At 44.7% G+C, this 25,778-nt stretch overlaps 1 protein-coding gene and 1 non-coding gene across 5 annotated transcripts in view; one reads left to right on the top strand and one right to left on the bottom strand.

Annotated features, from left to right (window-relative positions):
- Nucleotides 1–25,778, bottom strand: part of MTOR (mechanistic target of rapamycin kinase) — a 98,795-nt gene that overhangs the window by 54,210 nt on the left and 18,807 nt on the right. For 2 of the 4 annotated variants that reach the window (XM_028740653.2, XM_028740654.2), the window contains exons 14-29: nt 25,195–25,317; nt 24,911–25,000; nt 24,671–24,763; nt 23,773–23,907; nt 22,908–23,037; nt 19,437–19,687; nt 17,453–17,494; nt 15,201–15,287; nt 13,975–14,142; nt 12,931–13,043; nt 11,375–11,537; nt 10,580–10,672; nt 10,268–10,414; nt 7,313–7,455; nt 4,151–4,313; nt 3,500–3,645 (exon numbers count right to left, since the gene is read on the bottom strand). In XM_028740653.2, coding sequence (XP_028596486.1) covers nt 3,500–3,645; nt 4,151–4,313; nt 7,313–7,455; nt 10,268–10,414; nt 10,580–10,672; nt 11,375–11,537; nt 12,931–13,043; nt 13,975–14,142; nt 15,201–15,287; nt 17,453–17,494; nt 19,437–19,687; nt 22,908–23,037; nt 23,773–23,907; nt 24,671–24,763; nt 24,911–25,000; nt 25,195–25,317 — 2,087 coding nt within the window. The remainder of the gene's footprint in view (nt 1–3,499; nt 3,646–4,150; nt 4,314–7,312; nt 7,456–10,267; nt 10,415–10,579; nt 10,673–11,374; nt 11,538–12,930; nt 13,044–13,974; nt 14,143–15,200; nt 15,288–17,452; nt 17,495–19,436; nt 19,688–22,907; nt 23,038–23,772; nt 23,908–24,670; nt 24,764–24,910; nt 25,001–25,194; nt 25,318–25,778) is intronic. The other 2 variants (XM_028740655.2, XM_028740657.2) reach the window with 1 other exon arrangement.
- On the top strand, nt 3,746–3,826 carry TRNAA-UGC (transfer RNA alanine (anticodon UGC)). The gene has a single exon. It is a non-coding gene; the product is annotated as a tRNA-Ala (tRNA).

The raw sequence follows: 25,778 nt of genomic DNA, 5'->3' as shown, positions 1-25,778 counted from the left end.
TTTAAAGAAGCCTGGAAAGGCTTCCCCCTCCAGTGGCTCCACTCCCATGCCCCTCCTTGACAGCAACTGCCCGTCATTGTAGTCAATAATGAGCTAGAAGACTCAGAACTAGGCAATTTTGTATGTTTAAAGCATGGGCAGTAGCAGTTCAGAAGCATGCTATAAACATCATGAGGTTGTGCACCAGTCCAAAAAGCAGTTTAAGCATGACAATATAGAAGCAGCTAGAGGAAGAAAGTAATTGCAGCCTGTGATTGATTAACAGATCTGTCAGAAGCAGGCAGGCAAAAGGCACATGGCTTAACCCAAGAGGAATTATGCATCTCCAGGGACAGAAAATTCTACAAGAAGTCCACAGTTTGAATTAAGCCAAGACTACTGGCTGGGAGCAGAACAGAGACTGATTAACAGCAACAAAATGCTTAGTTCCAGAAGTGAAGTAACATAATGAAGTCAATACATCAGACTGGAAAAAGCCCTAAATAAACAAGGAAGCAAACAGAAAAATAGGCTAATAAAAAATAAGACGTTCAGGCACAATTCCAGTTGCTTGCGACAACTGAGCTTGTAAAGACATTTCTATTTAAATTGAATCCATTTCAATTTAAGATGGACTGAAACTAGGGTACCAGAGAGCACACTTCAAGAGCTAATTAACACCAGAATAATTATTCTGCAGATATACGTGGCCCTTCAGGAAAGGTCCTTGAGGAAGTCAAGCTTTGATTCCAGCCTCTACTGGCTGGGGCTGATGGGAGTTGTAGTTCAGCAACATCTGGGAGGGCCAAATCTTCCCCAACACATGCACTAATGAGAAAGCCCCCTCTGGATTTATTTATTTTTTAACAGTTGAAAGCGATTCACATTTCAATCTCCTTTCTTGTTGCACAAATGGTTATTAAGTCATCCTAGCTTCATGAAGCTTCCATGTTCCAAGGCAGTATACCAACAAATAGCAGCTGTTCCTGTGGAGCAAGAGCAGGGGGAGGACTGTGGCCTTCAGAGTGGCATATCGCTGGCCACTCTAGGCTAGGCTAGGCTAGGCTAGGCGGGTGTTAATTTAAAACTGTTTTAGGGTTTAAGTTATTTGTATAGCCTACCAAGTAGAAAGAATGGGACCATAACTGGAAAGAGCTCTGCCTGTAATTAATCCACCTACTTTCTACCTTACCAATCCAAAGGGACACCGGGCACCTCTGAGACAGACCATTGGTCTATCAGTCCCAGCACTGCCTGCTCCACCCAGCAGTTTCTCTCAGGCAGTGGAACTGCAAGCTCAAGATCCTTTTAACTGAGGCTGCTCGGGGATTTCAATCTGAACACCTTTGCATGCAGAGCACATGCTCTGCAAGATTCCTCCTTCTCCTCCCTGTTGAATTCTACAAGGGCAGCACTCAGACAGAAGAGGAGGAATCTGACAGGCAGTGCCACCCCCTGGACTGGACGCAAGTAAGAAGGCAGGGCTGGCTGAGGGCAGAGTGAGGTTGATTGAGCACTGCTCCATTTGCCCTAATGGACTAGCTTCTGCTGGTCTGTCTCTTTGATAGGGCAGCTTCATATGCTCCCGTGTTCATAGGTAGATTGCAAGAAGAGGAAGCGCAGACATGGCCCTTTCAAAGAGCTATTCTTTTCCCCTGCCATTAAATCATCACCATTTAAAAGCAGCTGCTCTTGTTCTTTCATTAGATTCAGCACACCTCTTGCCTGCTCTCCAAGCTGACAATCTGTCATCAGCTGGGAATGACTGCCATGCAGCTCAGGAGAATTTCTGGAAACGCCAGCTGAGAAAAGTTGCTTCACTAATATCACTCTGACCATGGTATGGGAATTTTACAAACAGATCACTTTGTGGCTGGCTGACAGCAATAATAAACCCCAAATCCAGAGACCACAGAGACCCCAACCGGACAAAACTGTGTGGAAGCTATTGCTGGTTTGCTGGCTCAGAAACAAGGAAAGGGGGAACACGAACACACACACACACTTTCTCAAAAACTGTATGTCCCACACAAGCCAATGGACAAGCCAAACACAAACAGCCTGCCATTGCTTTAGCCAGGTATATCAGATGAACATTTAACAGGCTAGGTGTTGTTGTTTTTTATCTCTCCCCCCCCCCCTTACAAAGCAGAGGGATAAGTGGTATTTTGCTTGGTTTTCCTTCCAGAAAAGCAACAATTAGGTATCATAGATTAATGTGTTCTTAACACAGTATAGCATTCAGTGAATAGCAGTCATCCCTCTCACTTCCTGCCTCCACAGGCTCAGAGGCAGACACAGTAGCTGCAGAAAGGGTGCCCAAGGATGCCCGGAATATTTCTGCACCTTGCCCTCACCACACCATTGAAATGGACATCAGAAGCAGGCAAAAATGTTGGCTTGTATTTTGTTTGGAGGTGAGAGGGAAGAGGACATTTGAGATGGGGAGAGGAGCCGGGAAGGGAGGAAAGACAGTGTGGTCTATAGGAAACTGCAAATGAGTATTGTACTAAGCGGATGGAAATAAATCTCTCTCTCTCTCAGAATGGATTAGCCCATGGAGTGCAAGATCCAAACAAATAGGACAGGGAAAAAAGGTCAGAGTTGCTCACAGAGGCACCCAGCCTAGGCCCAGGCAGGAGCAAAGAAAAGAGGAAAGTCTGCAGAATTTCTGGCAGTGAGTTGTACCATTTCTATTGTACTTGGCCCCAGGCATTTAAATACCAATGATGGTATTTTAAGAAACAGGGAGGGTCAATTCCCGGAGTTTTTATGAGCTTATATTGTGCTGAAGTGCTTCTGCTGCTGTTGCCAGGCCAATCGATACTGAAATCTCTACTGATCCCCCCAAGCCACTGTGATGTGGGAGTCCAAGCACTTTATAAACTGCACAGCTATTTAGGGTATTTCTGTGTGTTCTAAAAAGGCAACGGCCAAATGTCTTCAAAATGTCCTTTATATAAAGTCTCTTGAAAGTCACTTAAATTTTTTGGCCAGCGATGATACACAGAGGGGAGACCTTCCTAGTGCCAAGATTTGCCTTAAAATGCTTTTGTCTAAGTGGAAAAAGGAATAGTTTTAGAGATACATGCCCCATCCTCCTAATAAAGTTTATGAAGCAACCACATTTTATGCCCTGAACCAGCTTTCACCAATGTGGCACCCTCCTGTGGTATAGACTACAAATCCCATCAGCCCCATCCAGCACAGGCATTGGCTGTGGCTGATGGGAGCTGTAGTCCCAAACTTCTGGAAGGGTTGTATGCAAGTCCTGCACTAATGCAGCACAGCATCTCATAATGCTAGCTTCATTCTCCATTTCTGTCATTGCACACAAGCACCAATTTGAAAAAATAGCAAGGAAACATAGATACACACTTCAATGCATAGGCAAACACTTTGATAGTGTGCTACATAGGTAGAAGCTTACTATGTAGAGAAACACATTTGTTGAATGCTTTTTTTCCAGCTGCCAGGAACAGCTTTTCTGACAAAGGAAGTTCAGAAGAAATGGCCCTACCTGATGAGAGACTCCAGGATTGCTGGGGTTGGACCCTTCTGGAACTCCAGCTCCTTGTAGTGCAGTGCCTTAGCATATGCCCGGCATTTGGCTGCCCGCTCCCCCAGCAAGACAATGCCATTATCATCCCCCAAAGGCAGCGGCCCCTGCAAATACAGAAAGGAAGGCCAAAGAAAGTTCAGGAGTCTGGCTTATAGACAGTATGTGTGCCCAGGGGCAAGAACAAGGTTGGAATATGGACCTTTGGGAGATGGAGGGGCCATAGCTCAGTGGTAGAGCATCTGCTTTGCATGCAGAAGGTTCCAGGCTCAATCCCTGGCATCTCCAGATAGGGATCAGAATGTCCCCTGGAGAGCGGCTGCCAAACAGTGTAGAGTCGTAGACAGTTATGAGCTATATGGACCCAGTGGTCTGACTCAGTATATGGCAGCTTTCTATGACTGGGTCCCATCAAGCACCAGAGGCAAGGCGAGGTGAGATATAAGCAGTCCACAGCAGAAGCAGCAAGAGGCAAACAAGGGAGTGGAAGCAGGACTGAAAGACATAAAAGCCATCCTCCTCACTGGTTGGTTTTCAAGGCTGATGTAAGTAGATAATCTCTTCCCCCATCCCCTCTGCTTCCCCAAAGGGTTCCTTCAATGGCATCTTTACCTTGTCACTGTGCTCCATGAACTCTGCCAAGTTCAGAAGGGTCTGGGTGACCTCTGCTATATCTTGAGAAGTCAATGCCAACTCAATGCTGCGGATCAGCTCATCCTGCTGGTCTTCGTTGAGTTCAGACCAGCATGAAACAAATGCGGCATTAAAAAGATCTCTGGGAAGGGAGAAGAAGAGGGAAAGAGTGATGTGGCATTAAGCAAGCAAGTCATTAGTCTCCTTATACTAAGATAAGGAGTAAAGAACGGAGTAAGCCCCCCTGTTCCACAGGCCTAGAGTTGCAAATGTCAACAAACCCTGTTCACTAGAAAGGCCACCCAAAACAATGGAATGTTACTCAGGGTTTTTTGTTTTTTAAAAAACATAAAGCAGGATTTCTGGACTGAGTCACAGCACCTGCTGCTTCAGCAGTCTATCCGAAATTGATATTGGTCTCAGAGATCCAATGAAAGAGCCTATGTATTTCTTGGAGCAGGGTTAGCTTGAAAAGGCTAGAAAGGGATCTTGATGAATTACTAGAGAAATTAGGATCCAAACCCACAAGAGACAACAGGATTACAGCCTTAACAGATCCAGAATCAGCTGTGGATACAATTGTGGCATGGGTCTGAGGTCATCTGGGGACAAAATTTGGAGTATAATGAGACTTCTAAAGCAGAGATGGGGAATCTGTGGCTCTCTAGGATACAGCTGCACTCACATTCCCATAATCTCTAACCACCTGCAATGCTGACTCGGGCTGATGGACTCCAACTCCCTTTTGGAAAGGCTGCAGGGGTTCCACCCCTGGTCTAAAAATGCAGGCTCGAATTTGCTGTGAGGGAAGCCTCTTGCTGCTGAAGCGCATAGCTAACCTATGTAACTCACTCACACAGGAGGCAGTGATGGCAACCAACTAAGATGGGTTTAAAAGAGGATTAGACAAATTCATAGATGCCAAGGCTATTTGATGGCTACTAGGTACGATGGCTGTGCTCTGCCCCAACAACTGGTAGCAATAAGGCTTCTGAATACCAGTTTCTGGAAACCACGAGGGGAGCAAGTGGGTAGAGTGCTCTTGTTCTCATGTCCCACTTGTGCGTTTCCCACAGGCCTCTGGTTTGTCACAGTCAAAAAAAGATGCTGGACTAGAAGGGCCACTGGCTTGATCTAGTATGCTCTTCCTATTTTCTTATATTCTACAGCTCCGGGTACATGCAGGATCAAATGATTGAATTTTATCATTTGCATACATAAGAAACAGGACATCTAAAACAGATATAAACAATTTTATGCTTTGCCTCTGGCCTGATCACCAGCAACTCCACTTTAAAGGTGATCAGGCTGAGAATGGGCTTTGCCCGAGACCTAAAGAGAATGACAATCCAAGTCAGTATAAAGCAACTTTGTGCCTGTTCTGAGCTCTTATTTGTACCCGTAGTAGCCACCATAAAATATTTTTCACTGCACCTAACCTGTTTGCCATCTAAGTAGATGTTCTCCCACAACAGCATGGAGATGAAACTAACAATTGCCAGTCGCAAGGGCTGCGTATGCTACCTGCAGGATCAGAAGCAGCAGAATCTTTGAATACCAGCCGCCCTCACTGTGGGCTGGCTTCCCATTAAGTGATCTGGTTGGCCACTGAAAAACAGGCTGTTGGACTAATGAGCCTTTGGCCTGATCCAGCAGCTAGGCTCTTCTAATGTTCTTACAGTGAAGGGCGTGTTTCTGGGGTGAAGGGCCAACAACCTCACAGCTATTTGTAAGGCAATCTGCCCAGAAATATATGAAACTGGTCACCCAATGGGACCTTATGCCAAGAAACAGATGCTTGTGGCAAAGACGGCTGGCAGGGAAGGAGGCCTCTGTTCTGAAGGTCAGAGGTGAGAGGCGCCAACATGACTAATTGTTTCCATTTCCCTTTTAGGTAACAGGCTGGCTCTGTGCTTATGGCTCTTGTTTCCTGTTCCCAATGTGCAGCATCTCTGCTTGATCCCTCCTGGCTGTCCCCTCCACACTACTCTTTTTCAGCTTCTCTGGTTATCCAGAAACCACAAAGAAGTCAATAGTTTTCTGTGTTCGGAGACAGGACACCCTTGCATAGCAGATGCTGAGAACTAAAGCAAAAGAGGGCTATTGCCTTCACACCCTGCTTGGTCACAGTGAGAAACAGGCTGCTGAAGTAGATAGACCCTCGGCCCAAATCAGCGAGACTCTCCTTACTTTATTCTCGAACCTATCCCCTGAGAGGGAGTCCCATCCTGCTGCTACTTCTCATTCCCTGTCTCGGGATCAAACAACAGGACCAGACTAACTGGTGCCCTCCAGGGTGAAAGTGGGCCAACTTGTCTGCATTAGAACGCTGAATGGGACACACAGAGAATAGCTTCCTTCTCAAACATGGGCAAACTTCTTCACTTCTCTTAAGATGGCTAAAGGCGGCCTCATCTGGATTTGAACACTCAATCCAATAAATGTTGGAACTCCTTAATTCTGTGAACCACAAGGCAGCTTAGAGGTTAAAGTGAGACTTTGGGGGAGGTCTATCTCCTCCTCCTCCATCCAATCCTGCCTGCCACACACATGCAGTTACAGCATTGATTGTGGCAACAGTTCTCGAGTTCCTTCTGCTAGAAATATGTATAGAAACCTCCAACTCTCTCAAAGCAATTAAATTAGTGAGAAAAGTCCACCAGTTGTTACACACACACACACACACACACACACACACACACACTACACTTTACAGTGTGATCCAGAGCATTGGGAAAGATTAGGGCAACTCTTATAGCAGCAGTGTCGCAGAAGCATGGAAATGCCTTTATTGGAGACATCATGCCCTCAAACTAATTTCACTGCATTTTACAGCACCTTTTCCGTTTACTATTATATGCTGGAAATAGCAGAAGACGTATTAAAAAAAGAAAGCAGCTGGGGGGGAGGCGTTTCCTGTCTGTGATCTCTTTAAAAAACCCAGAACACCTTAAGGAGCTGCCAGTCCAGGGGGACGGTGGGGAAGTTGGCTATGAAATCAGATTCCCAAATGGTTTTATTTGCCCCTGGACAGCAGTTAAAAGCTCTTTCCATGAATGCCTTTGCCCTTCTATTTCCACCTCTTTTATGGCACTTGGCTTCAGCGGACGCACAGTTAGGAGAGGCAGGAAATGCCAGTACCTGGCCATAGGGTTGTAGGCCTGGGCCAAGGCCCAGCATGAGCGCAGGGATGGCGATGAGGAATCCTTCAGCAACTCCAAGCTCAGTCGTCGCAGCCACTCCAGCCAGTCATCTTTGGAAACTCTCCGTGCTGCTCCCCAGGCCTGATGGAACGCACACAAAGGACACTTTCATTGCACCGTGTTAAAAAAATAAACACAAAAAGCCCTAGATCAAATCAGCTACGGAGTGGGCCACAACTCCATTGTTTTCTCCCCCTCCAGCTATTAAAATTCCAAAACAATTTAGCTAAGTGCAAAGCGTAAACAGCTAAATGCATGTCTTGGCTCAGAAGTATAATGAACTTATCATGTTTTTAAGTAAGGTTAAATAGACAGCTTAGTGGTATAGCACTTGCTTCCATCCAACAGGCCTCAGGTTCAATGCATGGCCTACCTCCAGTCTGGGAAAGACCCTCCTCTGCCCGAGATCCTGGGAAGCCACTGTCCACCAGGACAGAAAGTACTAGGCTAGATGGCCAGATAGTCTGACCTAGCAGAAGGCAGCACCCAATACATTTCTCTTACATTAAGCAAGAAAAAAGGAGAGAGAAATATATCCCAAGCAACAGTTTTGGAAGCAATTTGACTTTATTATTATTATTATTATTTTGCATATACGAACATGTTATGCTTAATTGGCTGTCACTGCTTTCTGAGAATTTAAAAGCAACCAAGTGACTAGGATGCCAACTACAGGTTTTTGTTCCATGTGATACTTTTTACAGAACGATCAGGTCATAGAGCTACTAAAGCCATCCTTTTATTACACAGTGGGAGCCATTCCATCAGGCTGCAAAGCAGGTGAAGGAGAGAAATGAAGCAGGCTATTCCATCAGCTCTGCTGAGGGAACAGCTGCCTTTGGCCCTCCCTTGACTGCCACTAGTAGACATTCCATCAGGCCACCACAAGTGTTGCCAACCCAGCTGGGTCATTATAAGTATACTGGTATCCGAACTTGCTTGATTTCCTCCTCCCTCCCCATCTGTTTTTCTTTGTGTGTCGTGTCTTTTAGGCTGCAGGTCTCCGGGTGGGAACTGCCATACTACTGATCTTTGTATGCCACACTGGGAGCCTTAAGAGAGGCGTAAAAATGCTTCCAAAAATAAATAGTTCCCTTCTGCTTCCCCATTAAGCTGCCACCTAGAGTTCAGTTCCCTTAGTGTACCCTTCACTCTTACACCCAAAAATGTTCTCTCCAAGTACTTAAGACTTAAGAACTAACATACATGTTTGTTTTTCTTTTTAGTGTTTATATTATTAACTTATAAGATATGGATTTGGTTTTTTTGTATGTTGGTTTTTGTGTATTCTTATTTTTTATATTTTTTGTGTTGTTGTTGTTGTGTGATAAAATTTAAATTAACTGGGGGGGAAAAAGACTTAAGAACTAGCCACCTAAAAAAGGAGGCCCATGCACAGTGTTTTTGCATGAAGCACAGTTCTGGGCATGACTCCATATGAAAAGGCAAGCCCAGAACAGGGATTTGTGCAGAGATCAAACATGCAGCATCCTCTGAAAGCAGGTGATTTTGTGGCAACGCTACATCAGTATTGAGTAGATGACCCAATCACATCCAATGAACATTTGGCAAAATTGCCTAATCTACCAGCAGAGATGTGGTGCCCACTTCCCCCAAATCATGCAGAGATACAGCAGGTGGGTTCTATGGCTGCCACTTTTGGCTCAAAACCTGTTTTTCTTCTTGGTACAAACACATGCACACAAATATGGGCGATGGTAACATAATTTTAAAAACTAATTATGTAAACAATGAATGTATGCCTTGCATGCCACACATGAGAAAAACTTATTCAGGGTTTATTTTGTAAGGTACAACAATCACAGGGTTGCCCTACTAATTTCATAAAAAGGCATCCATTCCACAGGTGATGTTTCTATAATTTTAATAGCTCGAGAGAGCACCGCAAACACAGGCACTTCCTTTTAGATCTGGCCAAGGGCTACACTTTGATCATACCCATTCAATGTAATTGCATTAATGCCCAACTGGGAACAGCTGGAGGGGGAAACGTTATGCATGAAATAAAACTCCTGCAAAGCTACTAATTTTCCTGGCAGGAGCCTGGGAGTGGGGTTGCACAGTGGCTTGCTGTAAAGGAAGGGGCAAAAGGACCTCTGGACTTAAACATGGTTCTCAGGGTCATGGGGCCACTTTCCACAAAGCAGGAGGCTCAGAGTTTGAAAAGCATTTTAAATACATGTGGGTACATCACCCACCTTGTGCAACGATAACAGTGCAGGAAGAATTTTGACCAGTGAATACGTGAAAAGAATTCACAAGATAACATAACATAATGCAAGCTCTGACCCAGAGGCAATGCAAAAGCTTGACCCTTTCGTGTTTGCTCTGCAATGGTCCATTCACAAGTCGCCACTTCGTGCCACTGTAATCGATCAGGAAGTGTGTGTGTGTGTGTGTGTGTGTGTGTGTGTGTGTGTGTGAACCAGCTGCTAACTGTACTCTCCAGTGGAAGGTTGGCCTCTAAGAAAATGCTAGGTTTCCTTCTTGGTCCTTCTCAATATATGCACTTCATAAATTTCCCTAACACTCTGTTGTAGGAGGAATACTCGTACTTTGCTTACACACATCCCAAGCAACATGCTCTGACCAGGAAAAAGGGAAGGTTCTGAAATGGACCACACCATGCCTAGGGAAGCCTCACTTAAAAAACAAAACAAACAAAAAACACAACTTTTTTTTAATTTTGGAAATTCAATGTGGACAAATTTGAGGGTCACTGAAGCAATTCCTTTAAGCTTGATGGAAAATGGAAAACTGGCCCTGGAGGCATTTCTGAATCATCATCATCATCTTCTTCTGTAATAATAAAAGCACCCATTAACCTCAACTAATGAATCTCTGCAGCATGCAGTGCCCCCCCCATGTCTACCTTTTGCAAGTTGATGGTGCTGACGTGCAGCTTCTTCATAGGGCCTGTTTCCACAGGACCACTGGCTAAAGCCTCTCCTTGGTTGCTCCTTTGCATGCGGTGCTGGTAGATCAAGGGATCTTCTTCTTCATCAGCAAGGGTGTAGCCCTAATTTGAGAGCAGATCTGTCATTAAACCGTGCTGCACCTGACACTGCTGATTTCAATTAGCTTATTGCTCCACCAAGAGCCACCACTGAATGGCTTAACACTTTAACACGAATTCATCAGCCTCCCCTCAACCCTCCATGTGACTACTTTAAAGAAGTCTGACCTTCACAATCCTGCAGATGAGGACATCGTACCGCTGGTGGTTTATCCTGTGGCGCACCAACACCTTGTTGACCATCGGGATGAAAATTTGGTACTGCAAACGAAAGGAAATGGTCACCAAGAGACTGTGGGCTGGTCCACTCAGAATGCGGAACTGTGATTTAAGCACTACATGGGAGAGTTGAAATGAGTCGAAGCAAAGTGGCAGGCTCATGCACATCCCTTTGTCCACAGCCAGGAGTTGATGTTTTAAAGCAAGCTATTGGTTTGTTAAAACTAGTCAGCTTCACAATCCAATTGCTGAAGCTGGCTTGGCTTGAAACTGACTAGTTTGCTATAAACCACTTATCCCTGGTTCATATGTGGTAACAAGCCAGGATTCTTTGAAACTGGAAAATAAATGCTAGCAAACTCCATCTCCTTCCTGCAATAAATTAATGCCCCATTTGAAGCATGTGGGTGCACACAGCTGTGTACACTGAGAGGGACAACATTCCAGCCAAGCAAGGGACTATTTGAGAAGCCACACACCACTTTAGGGGGAAAGTATTTTTCCATCTATAAGACTCCCGCATGTATAAGATGCTCCCTATTTTTGGGGACTCCAATTTAAGAAAATGGGGGGGGGGAATCTATGAGTGTACAAGACACCCCCAAATTTTGGACATTTTTTTAAGGGGAAAAACTTAAGTCTTATACACAGAAAAATATGGTAAATTAGAAGACAAAAGATTTCAAGTCAAATGCCACCCACTGCTCCAAAAAGCTCTATCTCTTGAAAAATGACCTTTCTTACCTTCTTCCCTAGCTGGAAGACCAATGATGACAGCGTGTCCATGGCAGTCGTCCGAAGCTCTGGGCTCTGGTCTAGGGTCCGCACTATGGGGTGGATGATCCGTGAGGCGTAATCAGTGAAATCTAGAGACTCTGTCAAGCGATCCACAGTTTCTAAGGCAGCTCTGAAGAGGGGTGGGGGTTTTTTTTGCGGGGGGAGGTAGCAGCAGAAAAGAAGCATTGTGATTATTATCTAAAACGAACTGAACACTTGTGGTAAAGATACACATTGTAAGTTCTTTGTATATGTGTGTAATTTAAATTAATAAAGATTATTTTTTTAAAAAAGATATGCATGGTCTATGTAAAAAAACAACCTATAAACTCAAGTTGGTAAAGCTTTGGGAAAATATACGAGCAGTACTAACTGCATCCTTTTTTCCCTCTGAGAAAGAGGGAGGGACTGTGGAATTGGCTTAATATTCACATCAGGTAAAGAGGTATTAAAAAGGGGGGAGGAAGATATGATCTTCTCTTTGAACAAAAGCATATTCTTCTGCCTTTCTTTGTCCAACAGTAATCATATCAGTGAGCAGAGAGAAAGGTTGGTGTTGACTTCTGAACACCCCCCTGACTATCAGCTTCTTTTTCCTTGGAGTGACAGCAACTTTGAGTCAAGGAGGTTACAGTTTTTCTGTTTCGTGAGAGGGAAGAGAAAATGGATAGTGGGAAGACAAGGCAGAAATGAAAGCCACAAACTGATTTTATGCATGTGCTGTTGTTTCAAAGCTTTTTCAAATTCTTAAAAAAACCAAAAATATTATTGTATTGTTTATTGTATTGCCACAGTGGGCTCCCTAGAGGAAAGTGCAGGGTGAAAATCTAATGAATAAATAAAAAATATGTGCATTTGTTTTTAACTGTGTTTATATACGTAAAACCACACCACAGAGCCTAGGACTTGCCGATCAGAAGGTCGGCAGTTCGAATCCCCGTGACAGGGTGAGCTCCTGTTGCTCGGTCCCTGCTTCTGCCAACCTAGCAGTTCGAAAGCACGTCAAAGTGCAAGTAGATAAATAGGTACCACTCCGGCGGGAAGGTAAACGGCGTTTCCGTGCACTGCTCTGGTTTGCCAGAAGCGGCTTAGTCATGCTGGCCACATGAACCGGAAGCTGTATGCCAGCTCCCTCAGCCAATAAAGCGAGATGAGCGCCACAACCCCAGAGTCGGTCACAACTGGACCTAATGGTCAGGGGTCCCCTTTACCTTTTTATATATGTAACTGTCTTATATAAGCTATTATATTACAAATTGTTTATGGATGCCTCACTGACAGGGATTCATAACTGAAACAACAACTGGTTGTAGCCAATGTTTGCCCCACTCAAAGTAGAGCCATTCAAGTTAATGAAGATGACTAACTTAGGTCCATTAATTTGAATGAGTCTACTCTAAGAAAGTTTTATTTGGATAAAACCCAATAATAATAATAATAGTAATAATAAATGTGGCATCACCAAGGAACATACTTAGGGACTACCCTGCAGAGAGCAGTATACAGGAGAGACCAGCACTTACTTGCGAGCTGACAGTGGGGCATCTGGGGCATCAAAAAGCTTTACAATGGGAGGTAGTAATAAATGTAGGTAATCGTCCAGATTGGCTCCAAATAGCTGGATGGCATTCAACAGCTGGAAAGGAGAGAAAGCTCAATAGGAATGACATTCATACAGTCACTGTAAGATTAACCACAAGGATGCTTTAAAGTGGAAAACTAGGGATGGGGAGCCTGGGACCTTCCAGATGTTGTTGGACTACAACTCCCATTAGCTTTGAGCAGCACTTCCAATGGCTAGGAAAGAAGGGAGCTATAATCCAATAATATGTGGGAGGGCCACAGGTTCTCCGCCACCTGTCCAAAAGCATCAAGTGAATGTTAGAGAATGATCAGTTCCCTACTCAAGCCACATACCTCCCCGTGCTTTTCCCAGGGTACCTCCACTTGGTAGAGAGGACTGGGATAATTTCACACCACTGAACAAAATACCTCCCTTGTAGAAAATGTATTGCAGCTAATCATGTTTGCCTGAATACGAAGGCAAGTCATGCCATTCATTTAAAGAACATGGCTTCCCCCAAAGAATCCTGGGTAGTTTACCCATACAGAGCAACAATTCCCAGCACCCTTAACAAACTACAGTTCCCAGGATCCTTTGGGGGAAGCTGGGGAGAGAGAGAGAGAGAGAGAGAGAGAGAGAGAGAGAGAGAGGGAGAGAGAGGGAGAGAGAGGGAGAGAGAGGGAGAGATTTAATTCTATTAATGTTTAATTGGTTTTTAAACCCCCCCCCCCAATGTTTTTATCTGTAAGCCATCAAGGAAAAAAGGCAGAGAATGAATGAATGAAGTGCTTTAAATATATGAGGCGTATGCACCCTAATGGTATTACATATTCATCTGAATGCAAGAGCAAAGGGGCATTTTTAAATTAACGAGGTTTCCGGGAAAATGCTAAATGCCAGCTGAACCACACTCAATCCACATTTAAAAACTGTCCTGAAATATATTAGTGGAGACACCCAGGTGCCATCCAGGACCGCTGCCCCAATGCAGCACTGTGCTCACCTTGGTGGAGACGCTGCGGCTGCTGCTGCTGTCGTGCATGAAGACTCGCAGCATGTGAGGGATGAGTTGGGGAAGGTAGAGCTTGAACTCCCCGCCCAAGGCCACCACGATTTGCTCAATGAGGAGGATAATGGTGCTCTGTATCGAGTTGTTCACAACCCAGAAGTCCTGGAGGGAGAAAGGAGAGTTAGGGGTGGGGACACTTTGAAAAATACAAAGCTAAAGAACGCTTAGCACGTAGGATGAATTAGGGAAGCTTCAGGTGACTCTCAAGTCCTCCCAAACTTAAGATCCCACACAAACTGCATCTATTTCCCAGTCCAGAAGGTTGCGAACCAGATGCCTATGGGATGCGCATAAGCAGGACATGTGCGCAATAGTATTCTCACATGCATGATCCCCAGCAGCTAGTATGCAAAGGCAGAACATCATGGCTAGTGGGTATTGATAGCCTTTATTCTACGTGAATTTGTCCAATCTCCTTTTGAAGTGGTTCAAGCTGGCAGCCATCACTATGCCTTGCAGTGGTGCATTTCAGTTTTAACTATGTGCTGTAGGCCTCTGCACCATGCTGAAATACAATCCTCCTGCCTCTCACCTAGCTTCATAAATGGGTCTGCCTGTTCTGCAGCCCACCAGGCAGGCTGCCAGAAGAACCTGAAAGCATTATTACCCCCAACCCAAAGTGAGGGAAATGATTTTCTTGTAAGCAAAGCAAACTTAGCACACATAACCTGGAACAAAATAAACACCAGGGTACGGACCACCACAACCACCACCAACTCAATTTCCCTTTCCAGTGCAGAGCAAATAAAACCAAGCCAGGCTTGACTTCAATAAAGAGTTAAATCTTCACCACCTGATGCCTCTTAATAGGATCAAAGGGAATCTGGGCCCAGTAAAGCACAAAATTCTGCCTTAATACATCTGTGCCATATAAAATGCTTCTAATAAATTTTCAAGGTATATATCAGAACTCTTTAATGCCCAGCTGTACTTTTGGGAAGCCTCTTGCCAAAATTAAGGTGCCGAAGCTGGTGGCTCTCAAGCCTGCACAGTGCCTTAGCTGCAGGACTTTTCTGATGTTCTCAGCTGCTGCTGCCAGTCAAGGCAGATAACTAGATGGGCTAATAGCATGAAGTTGCTCCTTGTGCCCTTATAGAGTCCATGTTTTCTGCAAGGAGTCTTTTAGAAGAAGCACTGAGCTAAAAGGCAGCTATACTTACTCTCATAAGGGTGACAATTTCATCCATGTAAGGTCGGATGTGGCTTCTCACAAAGGACACCAACATCCCCAGCTGCTGGAACAGGAACTGAAAGGAGCAGGGAAAGGGGTTATAGAAACGTAGGTCAGGCTTGGGACAGAGCAGTTCTCAGGAACTCTTGCTCACAAGCTTTTTACAAGAACAGCCACCCACCACGCTGCTATGGCATGCTGCAAACACAGGGCTCAATTTTGCTTTGGAACAGTTTCTGTGAAGTTCACAGGCACTCCTGTGCACAATTCAAAACCTTGGGTGCGCACACACAAGAGGCATTCAGACAAGCCACAAAGCATCAAGACATGCAAGCGCTGACACCATGACTGGGGTGCCACAGAACTTCACCAACTCATCCCGCCCCAACTTGTCCCACCAGCCAAACTCACCCAGGGTTTTCATGATATCCAAGCCATGCCCCCCTCTTGCACCCCACTTCCCTCTCTCTCAAACTCTTTCGCTCTCATGTGCCTAGATGCATTTGTAAGCACACGACACACAGCAAGAGAATCCACATCCTTTTCAGAAGAAAAGATGGCCGAGCTCTATGCTGAAAGTTCACCTTTTACTATCTAGTCAATATCTGTTTAGTGGTTCAGCCGAACAATGCATCAGAAAAGGTGGGGGGGACTAGCTCTGTAAATTTATTAGGAGGCTGTTACAGAAAAGCGTGGGAAAATAGCTGTCTGTGTTGAAAACTATTTTGTGAAAAACAGGTTCATTCACTTTTTCTATGACCGTATTAAATATAGATATATTCACAAAAAATAATGAGTAAAATGGCTACTATTGTGACAGGTTAGGTTACATTTTGAGCGTGGAGACTACAGTGGTACCTCGGGTTACATACGCTTCAGGTTACAGATTCCGCTAACCCAGAAATAGTGCCTCAAGTTAAGAACTTTGCTTCAGGATGAGAACAGAAATCGTGCTCTGGTGGCGCGGTGGCAGCAGGAGGTCCCATTAGCTAAAGTGGTGCTTCAGGTTAAGAACAGTTTCAGGTTAAGAATGGACCTCCAGAACGAATTAAGTACTTAACCCGAGGTACCCCTGTACTTGCATTTTGCAAGGACTTAACAGGAATGCGTTTCCTTTCCTGGGGCCCTTGTTAGCTTAGTTCTCGCCAGGGTAAGTTGTCCCCAAATGAAGCCTGCTTCTTTTTGCTTAGTTCCCATGCTGGCTGTTGCTTCGTGACATAGTGCCTTTGGGGAGAGGAGAACCATGTGCTGAAATAGGCTTAAAGCCTGTTGCCTGGCTGGCATGCCATCAGCTGAACAGTTTTGATGCCATGGTATGTTCATAAACTTTCCAAATTTGGGGTTGGGGGAAAGAGGTACGAGCAACAGAATCTGAGCAGCAAAGCTTTCATGAGGGAAGCAAAAGGTAAGTTTGGATGGGGTTCTGTGGGTTTGCCAGAAAGGGGAGCAGCGACAAGGGGTGCAGAGTCAGGTGGGGTGGGGGATGAGGCCTGAAAAGGTACAGGCCAATAAGTCTATAGGGACTCCTAGGTAATGGAAAAACTGTGTGGTGTATACAGGAAGGGAGAAGTGAGCAGGCAAAGGAGCAGGGAGGACAAAGAGGTGAATTTCACATATTGCCTACAACTAAAACATCTATATTTGGGTCTGCAGGTTTCTTTTGTACAGTACTTCCATTTATTTTAATTTATTTTTATTAAAGATTTTCTCGGTTTACAAAAGTAAATGCCTTGCCTCTTTTTTCAGGTTGTACAGTCTTTCTTACAAATCAGTTACATTTGTTGTGAGACATTAGTGTTGAGTACAGTATAAGGTTGGGGAAGAAGAGCGGGGAGAGGAGGGGTTAGGTGGTGAGGCTTATATTCTTTTGTATAGTGTATGTGTGAGGTTTTGGGTCAGCGTCAACTGGGTAGGTTCTTTTTCTATTCATTTATTGCATTATTACCTTTCCTTGGCATTGATAGGTATTGGGGGGCAGGGTGTGGTTGGTTGTGTGTGGTTGGTTGCAGTGGGGTTTATTTGCATTTGTGACGGGAGAGGGGAGGGCTTGTTGGGTAAGCTAAGCTAGATAGATTCATATGCTGTCGGTAGATTCTTGTTGTCATCTCCAGTACTTCCATTTATCAAAGATGTGTAACACCGAGCTTGACATAAAGCTGCCTTTGCTTGGGAATACGAAGATGCTTTATACACATCACACGAAGTGCCCTGTTTAGGTGTTTAAATGCCGTATGTACCCACCTCAGCTCTTCTCCCCAGCACACTTTCACCATCTTCTTTTACCTGAAAATTTGTAAAAAGAGTAGGCAAAAGTATGTAGCTTTCAAGGAAGTCAGATCAAGTCTGGTCCAGGCACCCAGAGCACCAGAATTTGGCCTTGAAATCCACAAGTTGTTTTGTTCTGGGAGAGAACCAGCCGGTGGGGGCTGCAGTCCTACAAAGGTAACTTTAACAGCAGCGCATGCCGGGGAAAGCTCATCCCACATACAACACACAGCTCTAACCAAACATACGTTCCCAGCTTGTCCACTCTACATACATGGAGCTCAATCCAGGGAACAACCTGAGCCCTGTTTCATCTTCAATGTTCTGAATCTGTGCTAATATTTTAAAAGATTTTGACAGGACTTGCACAGGCCCTAACTTCCTCCAAATTGCGCTCCATTTGGGAAGCAAAATCAAGCAAAAAGCAGCTGAGTCCTTTGTGGGTCCCAGTGCAATTTCAATAGTTGTTTTCAGTTTGGCAGACAAATTGAAAACTCATGTCTCCCAGCCCACTGGGTATGCCAATGACAAAGCAAACACCCCTTTTTTTGTTTCAGATCCTTACAATCCATTATTATAATTATTTTAAAATGAATGATAGAGCCTTGCAGTTTGCTTGAAGCAGAACATAAATTTAGGCCGCTGTTTAGTTCTTTGGTGGCAAGCGGCAGCATATCCACAATCAAGCACAAGAGTTTTTCAAATCTGATATAAACACTATATAGGTTATATCCAATCTTAGTCCTCTTCAGAGCAAGTCCATTGAAATTAATAGGAACATAAGAAGAGCTTGCTGGATCAAGCCAATGGCCTATGTAGTCCAGAATGCCTGTGGGAAAGCCTTAAGCAGGATCTGAGCACAAGAGCAACTCTCCCCTCCTGTGGTTTCCAGCAACGGGTATCCGGAAGCATTACTGCCTCCACTGTGGAGGCAGAGCACAGCCATCATGGCTGGTAGCCATGGATAGCCTCCTCCTCTAGGAATTTATCCAATCCTCTTTTAAAGCCATCCATGTTGGTGGCCATTACTGCCTCCCTGTGGGAGTGAGTTCCACAGTTTAACTATGCACTGGATAAAGACTTTTTTATTTGTCCCGAATCTTCCAACATTCAGCTTCAGTGGATGACCTTGAGCTCTAGTGTTATGAGAGAGGGAGAAAGACTTTTCTATATCTACTTTCTACGTGGCATGCATCAGTTTATAACCTTCTATCATGCCAGCTCTTCCTCACCTTGTCTCTGAACGTAAAAAGTCAGAAACGCTTCAACTTTTCTGCACAGAGGAGTTGCTCAACCCCCTTATTTTGCTGGCCCTTTTCTGAACCTTTACAAACTCTACAACATTCTTTTTGAGGTGAGGCAACCCTATACACCATGTTCCAAATGGAGTAATGGGGATGACTAGCTTAGGTCCATTAATTCCAATGGATCTACCCTTATAAACTTAATTGGATACAACTCTATAGTTTTGGAATTAGAATTGAAACTTGCTCAGAGCAACCCGGCACCTCCCAGAACCGTGATGGGGACCAAGGTAGAGGAGTCTGGCCAGCTGCGGCATAACACATGTGCTTCCCCTTCTGACGGTAGTGAGGGCAGCAGCCACAACCACAACAAAAAGCAGCAGACGCCTGGTATAGAGGTCTGAAGGTTACAACAGGCAGAAGGGCAAGGGAGACCAGCGAAAGCTAGCTCAGAGCAAAAGAGGCTTCACAAAAGCGGAAGCCACTAAATAGCAGGTCTTCTAAGGCAGCAGCGAAGAATGGTTAGTAACAGACGATATTCCAAAAAGGATTGAAACAGAGACGGGAAGCGGTCACTCACTTTTGCAGCATGCCTGCAGACACGGACAACTCAGCAACGCCCCATATTTCAGGAATCGGCCTTCTTGGTTTTGTTTTCTCAAAGCCGATTCTGGTTTCAGGGGAGGGTGGAGGAAGACAGACAAGGGGGCACTCACCTCGCGGATGGCACCATCACAAACCCGAATGACGTTGAGAAAGGTCGGCATGACCTGAGGCAGGAACTGCACACACTTGAGCCCGAGAGACTTGAAAATGAACGTGATGGCTTGGACCACCATTGTGTGGTGGTGGGACAAGGACTGGTCCCGGAAGATCCTCATGAGGGCCACCATGGAGACGGCAGGGTAGAACTCATCCAGGGGGAGGTTGCCCATGTTGACCAGCATCTCGCTGGTGCTATAATCAGCTGAAAAGGGAGGAAGGATTAACTGCAGATATGGGGGAGGGGGGCAATTATGTGATCACTATAGAATATTGAGTCACTAACCCTAGCCACTGTGAAGACTCTTTGGAGCTCCTAGGCTGGGGCCTTAAGACTCTGAGCTTTTATTTAAAGAAGAAAAAGAAGAAGGAAGAAGTGGCTAGCCCTTTCAGAAAGAAAACTTTCTAAGTGATTTCTGTGAAATGTGCCAGCCAAGCTGCTCCTGCCTGTCAAGTGTTTTTGGCCAACAAGTGAAGTTAGAGCTGTGACTGATAAATGATAAATCAGAAACCCCTAGGGTCCTAAAATGCTACTGGTTCCACTTTAGTGCACTTTTCCTGCTTCTATCTTATCCTTGGAATCTCAATAATTTGCCCTTCCAGCTTCTTCCATGTGGTGGGTTCACCTGAGATCAGGTAGTCCCTGAAAGTTATTTTCTGCAGCTACTACTACACAGTAAGCATGGGTGGATGTTAAAGAATTCCCCCCTCCCCACAAAGGCAAATGTGAAAACTTTGCAAGGAGGCTTAAGAATGCCTCCTGTTGTGCAGGTGCTAAGGACCAGGTACTCGTTAAAAATGCACTGTATAGTTAATTTATAGTACAATTGCATATGTGTCTCCTCAGAAGTAAGTCTCTGTGTTCAGCAGGGCTTACTCCCACAGACACAGGATGGCAGCCTAGGTTTTTGGTTTAGGACTGGGAGGAAACCAGGTCCATGTACCTTTAACAGAAGATATTCAACAGATTAAGTCTTTTCTAGTATGGAAACACAATTACGGGAAAATGTGCGCCATGACTGTACTCTCTAATTTTGTGCTATGCCACTTCCTACACTTTGTGTCTGGTGCCCCCCGCACTCTCTCTCCAAATTTGAAATGTGCCCATTGCCCCCCAAAGGTTGGTGACTGTTGCTATAAATGACATATATCCAGCCTTAGTTTGCCTAATTTATTCTGCAGTTGTAAACCGTTTTGCTGAATCTATACTTCTGCCACAGAGCATAGGGAGAGGCAAAGGGCTGAATGAAGCACAGTCGCCCCCTGGCCCAATGGAAAGCTTATTCAGCCGCTAATCTCTTGCTTCTGAGAACTGCCAGGCACTGCCCACACCCTTTCAAACCAATCATAATGTTTGTTTCTCAATCCTGGGCATTTCAGGAAGCTGAATTTGATGCCTTTCCTGCACTTGTAGACTTGCAGTCATAACCCACCAGGGCATCTAGCATGCAAACATTGTGTTTAAACTCAACTGACTGTGGATAGAGCTTGTTTCAGCTCTATCATTACAATGGAGCAAGTATTTGAGGTATTACATGGTGCAGGGGAGTTGAAGAGAACCTCCATGAAACACTAACCCCTCTTTGCCAGGAACTTTCCAGATCCCATCTCTGGCCAAACAAGCGTCTCCGTCCAACAATTTCCTTAATAAATGTTGATCATAAGTCACAGTATTAAGTGGCTTTTCAGTTCTCAGGAAAGCTTACAAGCTAATCAGTTATAGTCACAGCTGGAGAGAGGGAGATTTATAATATCCTCTACTTATTTTTGGCTTTCTTCTCTCCATTTGGCTCTCCATGCCAGAATCCTGGTTTTCCATCAAACCCTAAAAGAGCTCCAGCTCCAAATAGTGCAAAATTGGTGGATGTTTCATTATAGCTGCTTGTAAGTTTAATTCTGTGGGTTCAGGACTTGGGCAACAGGCATACCATGCCCAATTTTGTAAACCCAGATTGCTACATTTGGGTGCAGGGAGGGGACTCTTTGAACCAAAGGAGAGCAGACTGAGGCAAACATCTGGCAGGCAGCTGCATGGTTCCACCCCATCAAGTAGTTTAGCACCTTTAAACTTTCTAATTCAGGAAACAGCTACACAAACAGGCAGAAAGAGACAGGAAATGAGAAAAACTGAGCTGACGTGTGAGGTTTTCATGGGCAGCCTCTCCTCAAAAGGGGAGCCACAATTTTTGTGGATGTGGAGACAGTTTCACCATTTAAAAGCAGCCTGCTATTGGAGGCTAAACTGCCCATCAACTTCCTTTCTTTTAAGAAGAAGGGTGGGTAGATCATTATGTCTAAATAAATAAACAAACTGAGTGGTTATTTGCAAGAAAGATTTCAAACAGAAAAGTCTATGATTGCCGCTTCTAGCCCATAGCTTGACTGAAATCTAAAGGGAATGGAAGCAGCTTGGTGGGAGAGCACAGTTTTTTCATGTTCAATCCTCAGCATCTCCAGGGAGGGCTGGGAAATATGTCCCGTCTGAAACTCTGTGGAGCTACTGCTGGTCAGCATCAACAATACTGAGACTTAGATAAACCAGACTCTGTATAAGGCAGCTTCCTATGTGTCAGCTCCCGCCAGCTTCAACCCAGCACGGCCAGGGGTTAGAGATGATGGGAGCAATAGTTCAACAACATCTGGAGGACTACAGGTTCCCCATCCCTGCCATTTAATATGCAGGCTAGGGAGCCTGTGGATTACATTTCCCAGAATGCTGCTATCACAGAGAAAGAAGGTGCATGTGCTCCACTGAGAAAGGCTGATCTACAAACAACAATGTACATTTCTTTCTTCACATGTAACTAGATTGAATCAACCTGATCAATCAATCACATTTCATATAACTAGTCTATTAAATTGCAGGGTTTTTTGTGTTGTTGTTTTTTAAAGAAGGTAACATCCTTACATATCACTCATGTCTTCTGAGGAGAATCAAGGAAGATCACTGCTTATCAACACTGCTGAGCTATTAATGTAATGTTGTTGGGTTTTTTTTGGGGGGGGGGTTGGCAGAGGAGTGGTGGTAGAAACCATCTAGCCCATCCTCACAGCAGCCCTCTGAACAAGGTCTCCACCTATTTCCATTCTATCGATTCAAGCATGAGGTACAAGTATTCCAACTCGTGTATACATTTGCGGGTGAAACTGTGGGTTTAAAAAATCCATGTACCCCACACCTCATCCACCAGACCGAGGTCGCCAATGGGATCCAGATGTTGCTTGAACTCCAACTCCCAGCAGCCAGAATGTGCAACGGTTCAGGGGATGGTGCCAGGGGTGGAGTCCACCAACATCTGGAGGGAAGCCACATTCTATATCTTGGTCATAAGAATTTTGGGGGACAGGAGACCCAGCACCAAGGCTAAGAGTTCTTCCTTGAAGCAGACTGAACCCCTGGACCTCCCCTTTCTGAGTCTACTTACAAGAATCTTGGCTTGATTTAGACTCTGACAGGCTGACAGCAGAGGCATCCCGCGACTGGTCTATCATGCCAATGTTCACTTTGTGCTTGTATGGATCCAGAGCCCCCAGGAGACCAAGGACACGGATAGCCTAACAGGAACAAAAGATTGGGGGGGGGGGTAAGAATCATCATGCTTCAAAGGAAAGCATCATCAAAAGAAGCATCACCAATGCAAAAGGCAGACAATAACTGTGAAAACATGACTTCAAACCAGCAATTCCAAGGACAGAATTGTGGCTTTCGGTGTACAGCCGGGCAATACTAAGAGTCTCAGATCTGGCTTAAATATAGATAGAGAGACAACAGTGACTGATTCAAAGCTGAGAATTTACCAGATGGGATGATGCTACCAGCCAGCCATCAGCTAGGAGGCACTTTGTGTCACTGTGCAGTTCCCTGATTATGTTATCAAGCCTTCTCCACCTATTTATTTAATTCACATGTTATAAATATGTTATAAAGCCTACAAATATGGTATAAAACCTCAAAGTGGTTTACAAAAAGCCCTTCACATGTTTTCCCGCACTACTGCCACCCAATCATAAGCTTTAGGGATCTTTAAAAAGTACATCACACATTTTTAAAGAAAAAGTGTTGATTTAAGTAATTCCCCCCCACAACCTGTGGAGCACAATTTTTCACAGTAAGAAATCAAAACTTCTCATATCTCACCATGGACACCTGTAATCATTCAACACACGATTGTGTGTGTTGGTCAAATTGGTCAAAGCACAAGAGAACATACTTCCATTCATCCCCTTTAGCATGAATTCAAGAGAATTTTTACTAAGCCTGCCCTTGTTTCTCAGCCCATAGATGCCTACCTCTCTCCGGGTACCCTGGTTCTGCTCCGTCTTCAGGAAGTTCAGCAACACCTCCAAGAGAGTTGGATATTTCCTATAGGGTTCCACCACATAGCCAGTGCTGGCCACCAGCTGACCCAGGGTCCAGAGAGCCACCTGGAACAAATCCACCGTAAAAAAGAATGCTTTTTGTTTTTGTTTATGAGACATAGTTAGGATTGTGGCTAATAACCATTGATATCATTCTACAGGTCACCAGATTGGAGAAGGTGGCCTTAGACATTAAAAAGAAAAAGACTGAGAGATATAGGGGCAAGGAATGGCAATTTGGCTTAAACGTCAAAGGTAGGCACTAAGTCCTTTGCTGATTTTTTAACATTGTGCCTCCCAGTCTTCCTGGCTTGGGGAATTACCAGCGTGGCAGTGAGCTCCTGTTTTGTGTAAGTCCGGTTCATTCAATTTATACATGGCTTCCTACTAAAAAATGTCCCAAATCAAAACTAAGGAAAATGCAATACTAAAATAAAAGAAATATTTTTATGAACAGTATAGTATTACATCATTGCTGCTGCCCCAAACACCTAGGAAAACAAATGTCAAGGTGGGCACCAGGCAAGTCTCCCTGAAGAGAGCATTCCATACATGTGGGGCTATCACTGAGAAGGTTGTGATTTATGAATAAATAAAGGCAGGAGGTAGCTTCCTGAATGAGCACTTTGCGGGGTTTTTTGTCCTATTATTGTGGTTCTAAATTTGGTATTAATGTCTGTTATGCTATTTGTATTTTAAGAATTGCAAGTAGCTTAGAGGCATCTTTTTGTGAAAAGTGATTCTTATTATGAAGTTTGCTTTGTGCAATATTCTAAGATTAGAGAGGAAAATCAAAAAGGCTTTCGTGAAAGCAGGCCACGCTGCTCACCTGTCTCTTAGCAAGTAGGGAGGAGTCCTGGAGCATGTCCATGATAATGATGAAAAGCTCATCCACCCATTTCCTCATCTCCAGCCCGCTAACCTGTTGAGGGAGGAAAAAGAGGATTTGGCGGGGGAGCAGAAGGAACAGAAAGTTTACAGGCATGAAGTGACCATGGCAGTGCTCACACTGCCATGAAAAGTGTGGCTCTGTCAAGCAAAATAAAATTCCAAACTTCTAGAGGTTTACCTGTGCCAGTTCACCAATGGTAGCCAGGACGTTATTGATTACTCCAGGGTTCGGATCAGGGTCAGGGTCTTTCAGTTTCACAATCAGTGCCTGTTGAATGACATGCAGAAGGAGGAATTTTGATCAGGGAGGAAAGTAAGTCTGCGTTTGTGGCCCATTTCAGCCAAGCATTCATGCCCTGCTCAGAAAAGCATAGCGGATGTAAATCACTAAATTAATGGCGTAATGTATAAATGAATTCAGAAAAAAAACCAATCATCCTACGTGTGCTATGAAAGGCCTACCTTGAGAATGGGTTCCATATAGGGGCGGATAAGTCTCGGGGCATTGGAGACCAGGTGCCCCAACATCCTTGCACTCTGCTCTTTGATCCTGCCAACGCCACTGTGCTCCAGCTCTGTCAGGATCTGAAGGGGGGGGGGGGAAGATGCCATGGAGGTGAGAGCTACTATTTCCCCAGTGAGAAGAAGATTAGGAAGCAAATAACAGGCCTACAACTCCCATTCTCAAGCAGCAAAATATTATCTTTCTCCATCTGGTCCTTATCTGTATGTAATGGAACAGTGGACTTTAGCCTCCAATGGAAGAAGCAAAGATAATGAAGAAAAGACCTGCTTGTAACATCAGGCCAGGTCAGGGGTGTTTTCAGTTTTGGTCAGGACATGAGGCTGCTGGTTGGCTAGGAAGCTTTACCCAGGAACACACAATGAAGTCTTGACTCTCCACACCAAAGTTCTTCAACTTGAGTCCCCAGATGTTGCTCAACTGCAACTCCAATCATCTGCAGCCAGCTTAGCCAATGGCCAGGGATTATGGGAGCTGTATTCCAACATCATCTAGGGACTGAAGAATGAAGAAGGCCAACTCA

This window comes from Podarcis muralis, chromosome 7, assembly GCF_964188315.1.
Source record: "Podarcis muralis chromosome 7, rPodMur119.hap1.1, whole genome shotgun sequence".
NCBI classification, from domain to species: Eukaryota; Metazoa; Chordata; class Lepidosauria; order Squamata; family Lacertidae; genus Podarcis; species Podarcis muralis.
The sequence above is the reverse complement of the archived record's forward strand: the minus strand, read 5'-3'. Positions and strand labels throughout refer to the sequence as shown.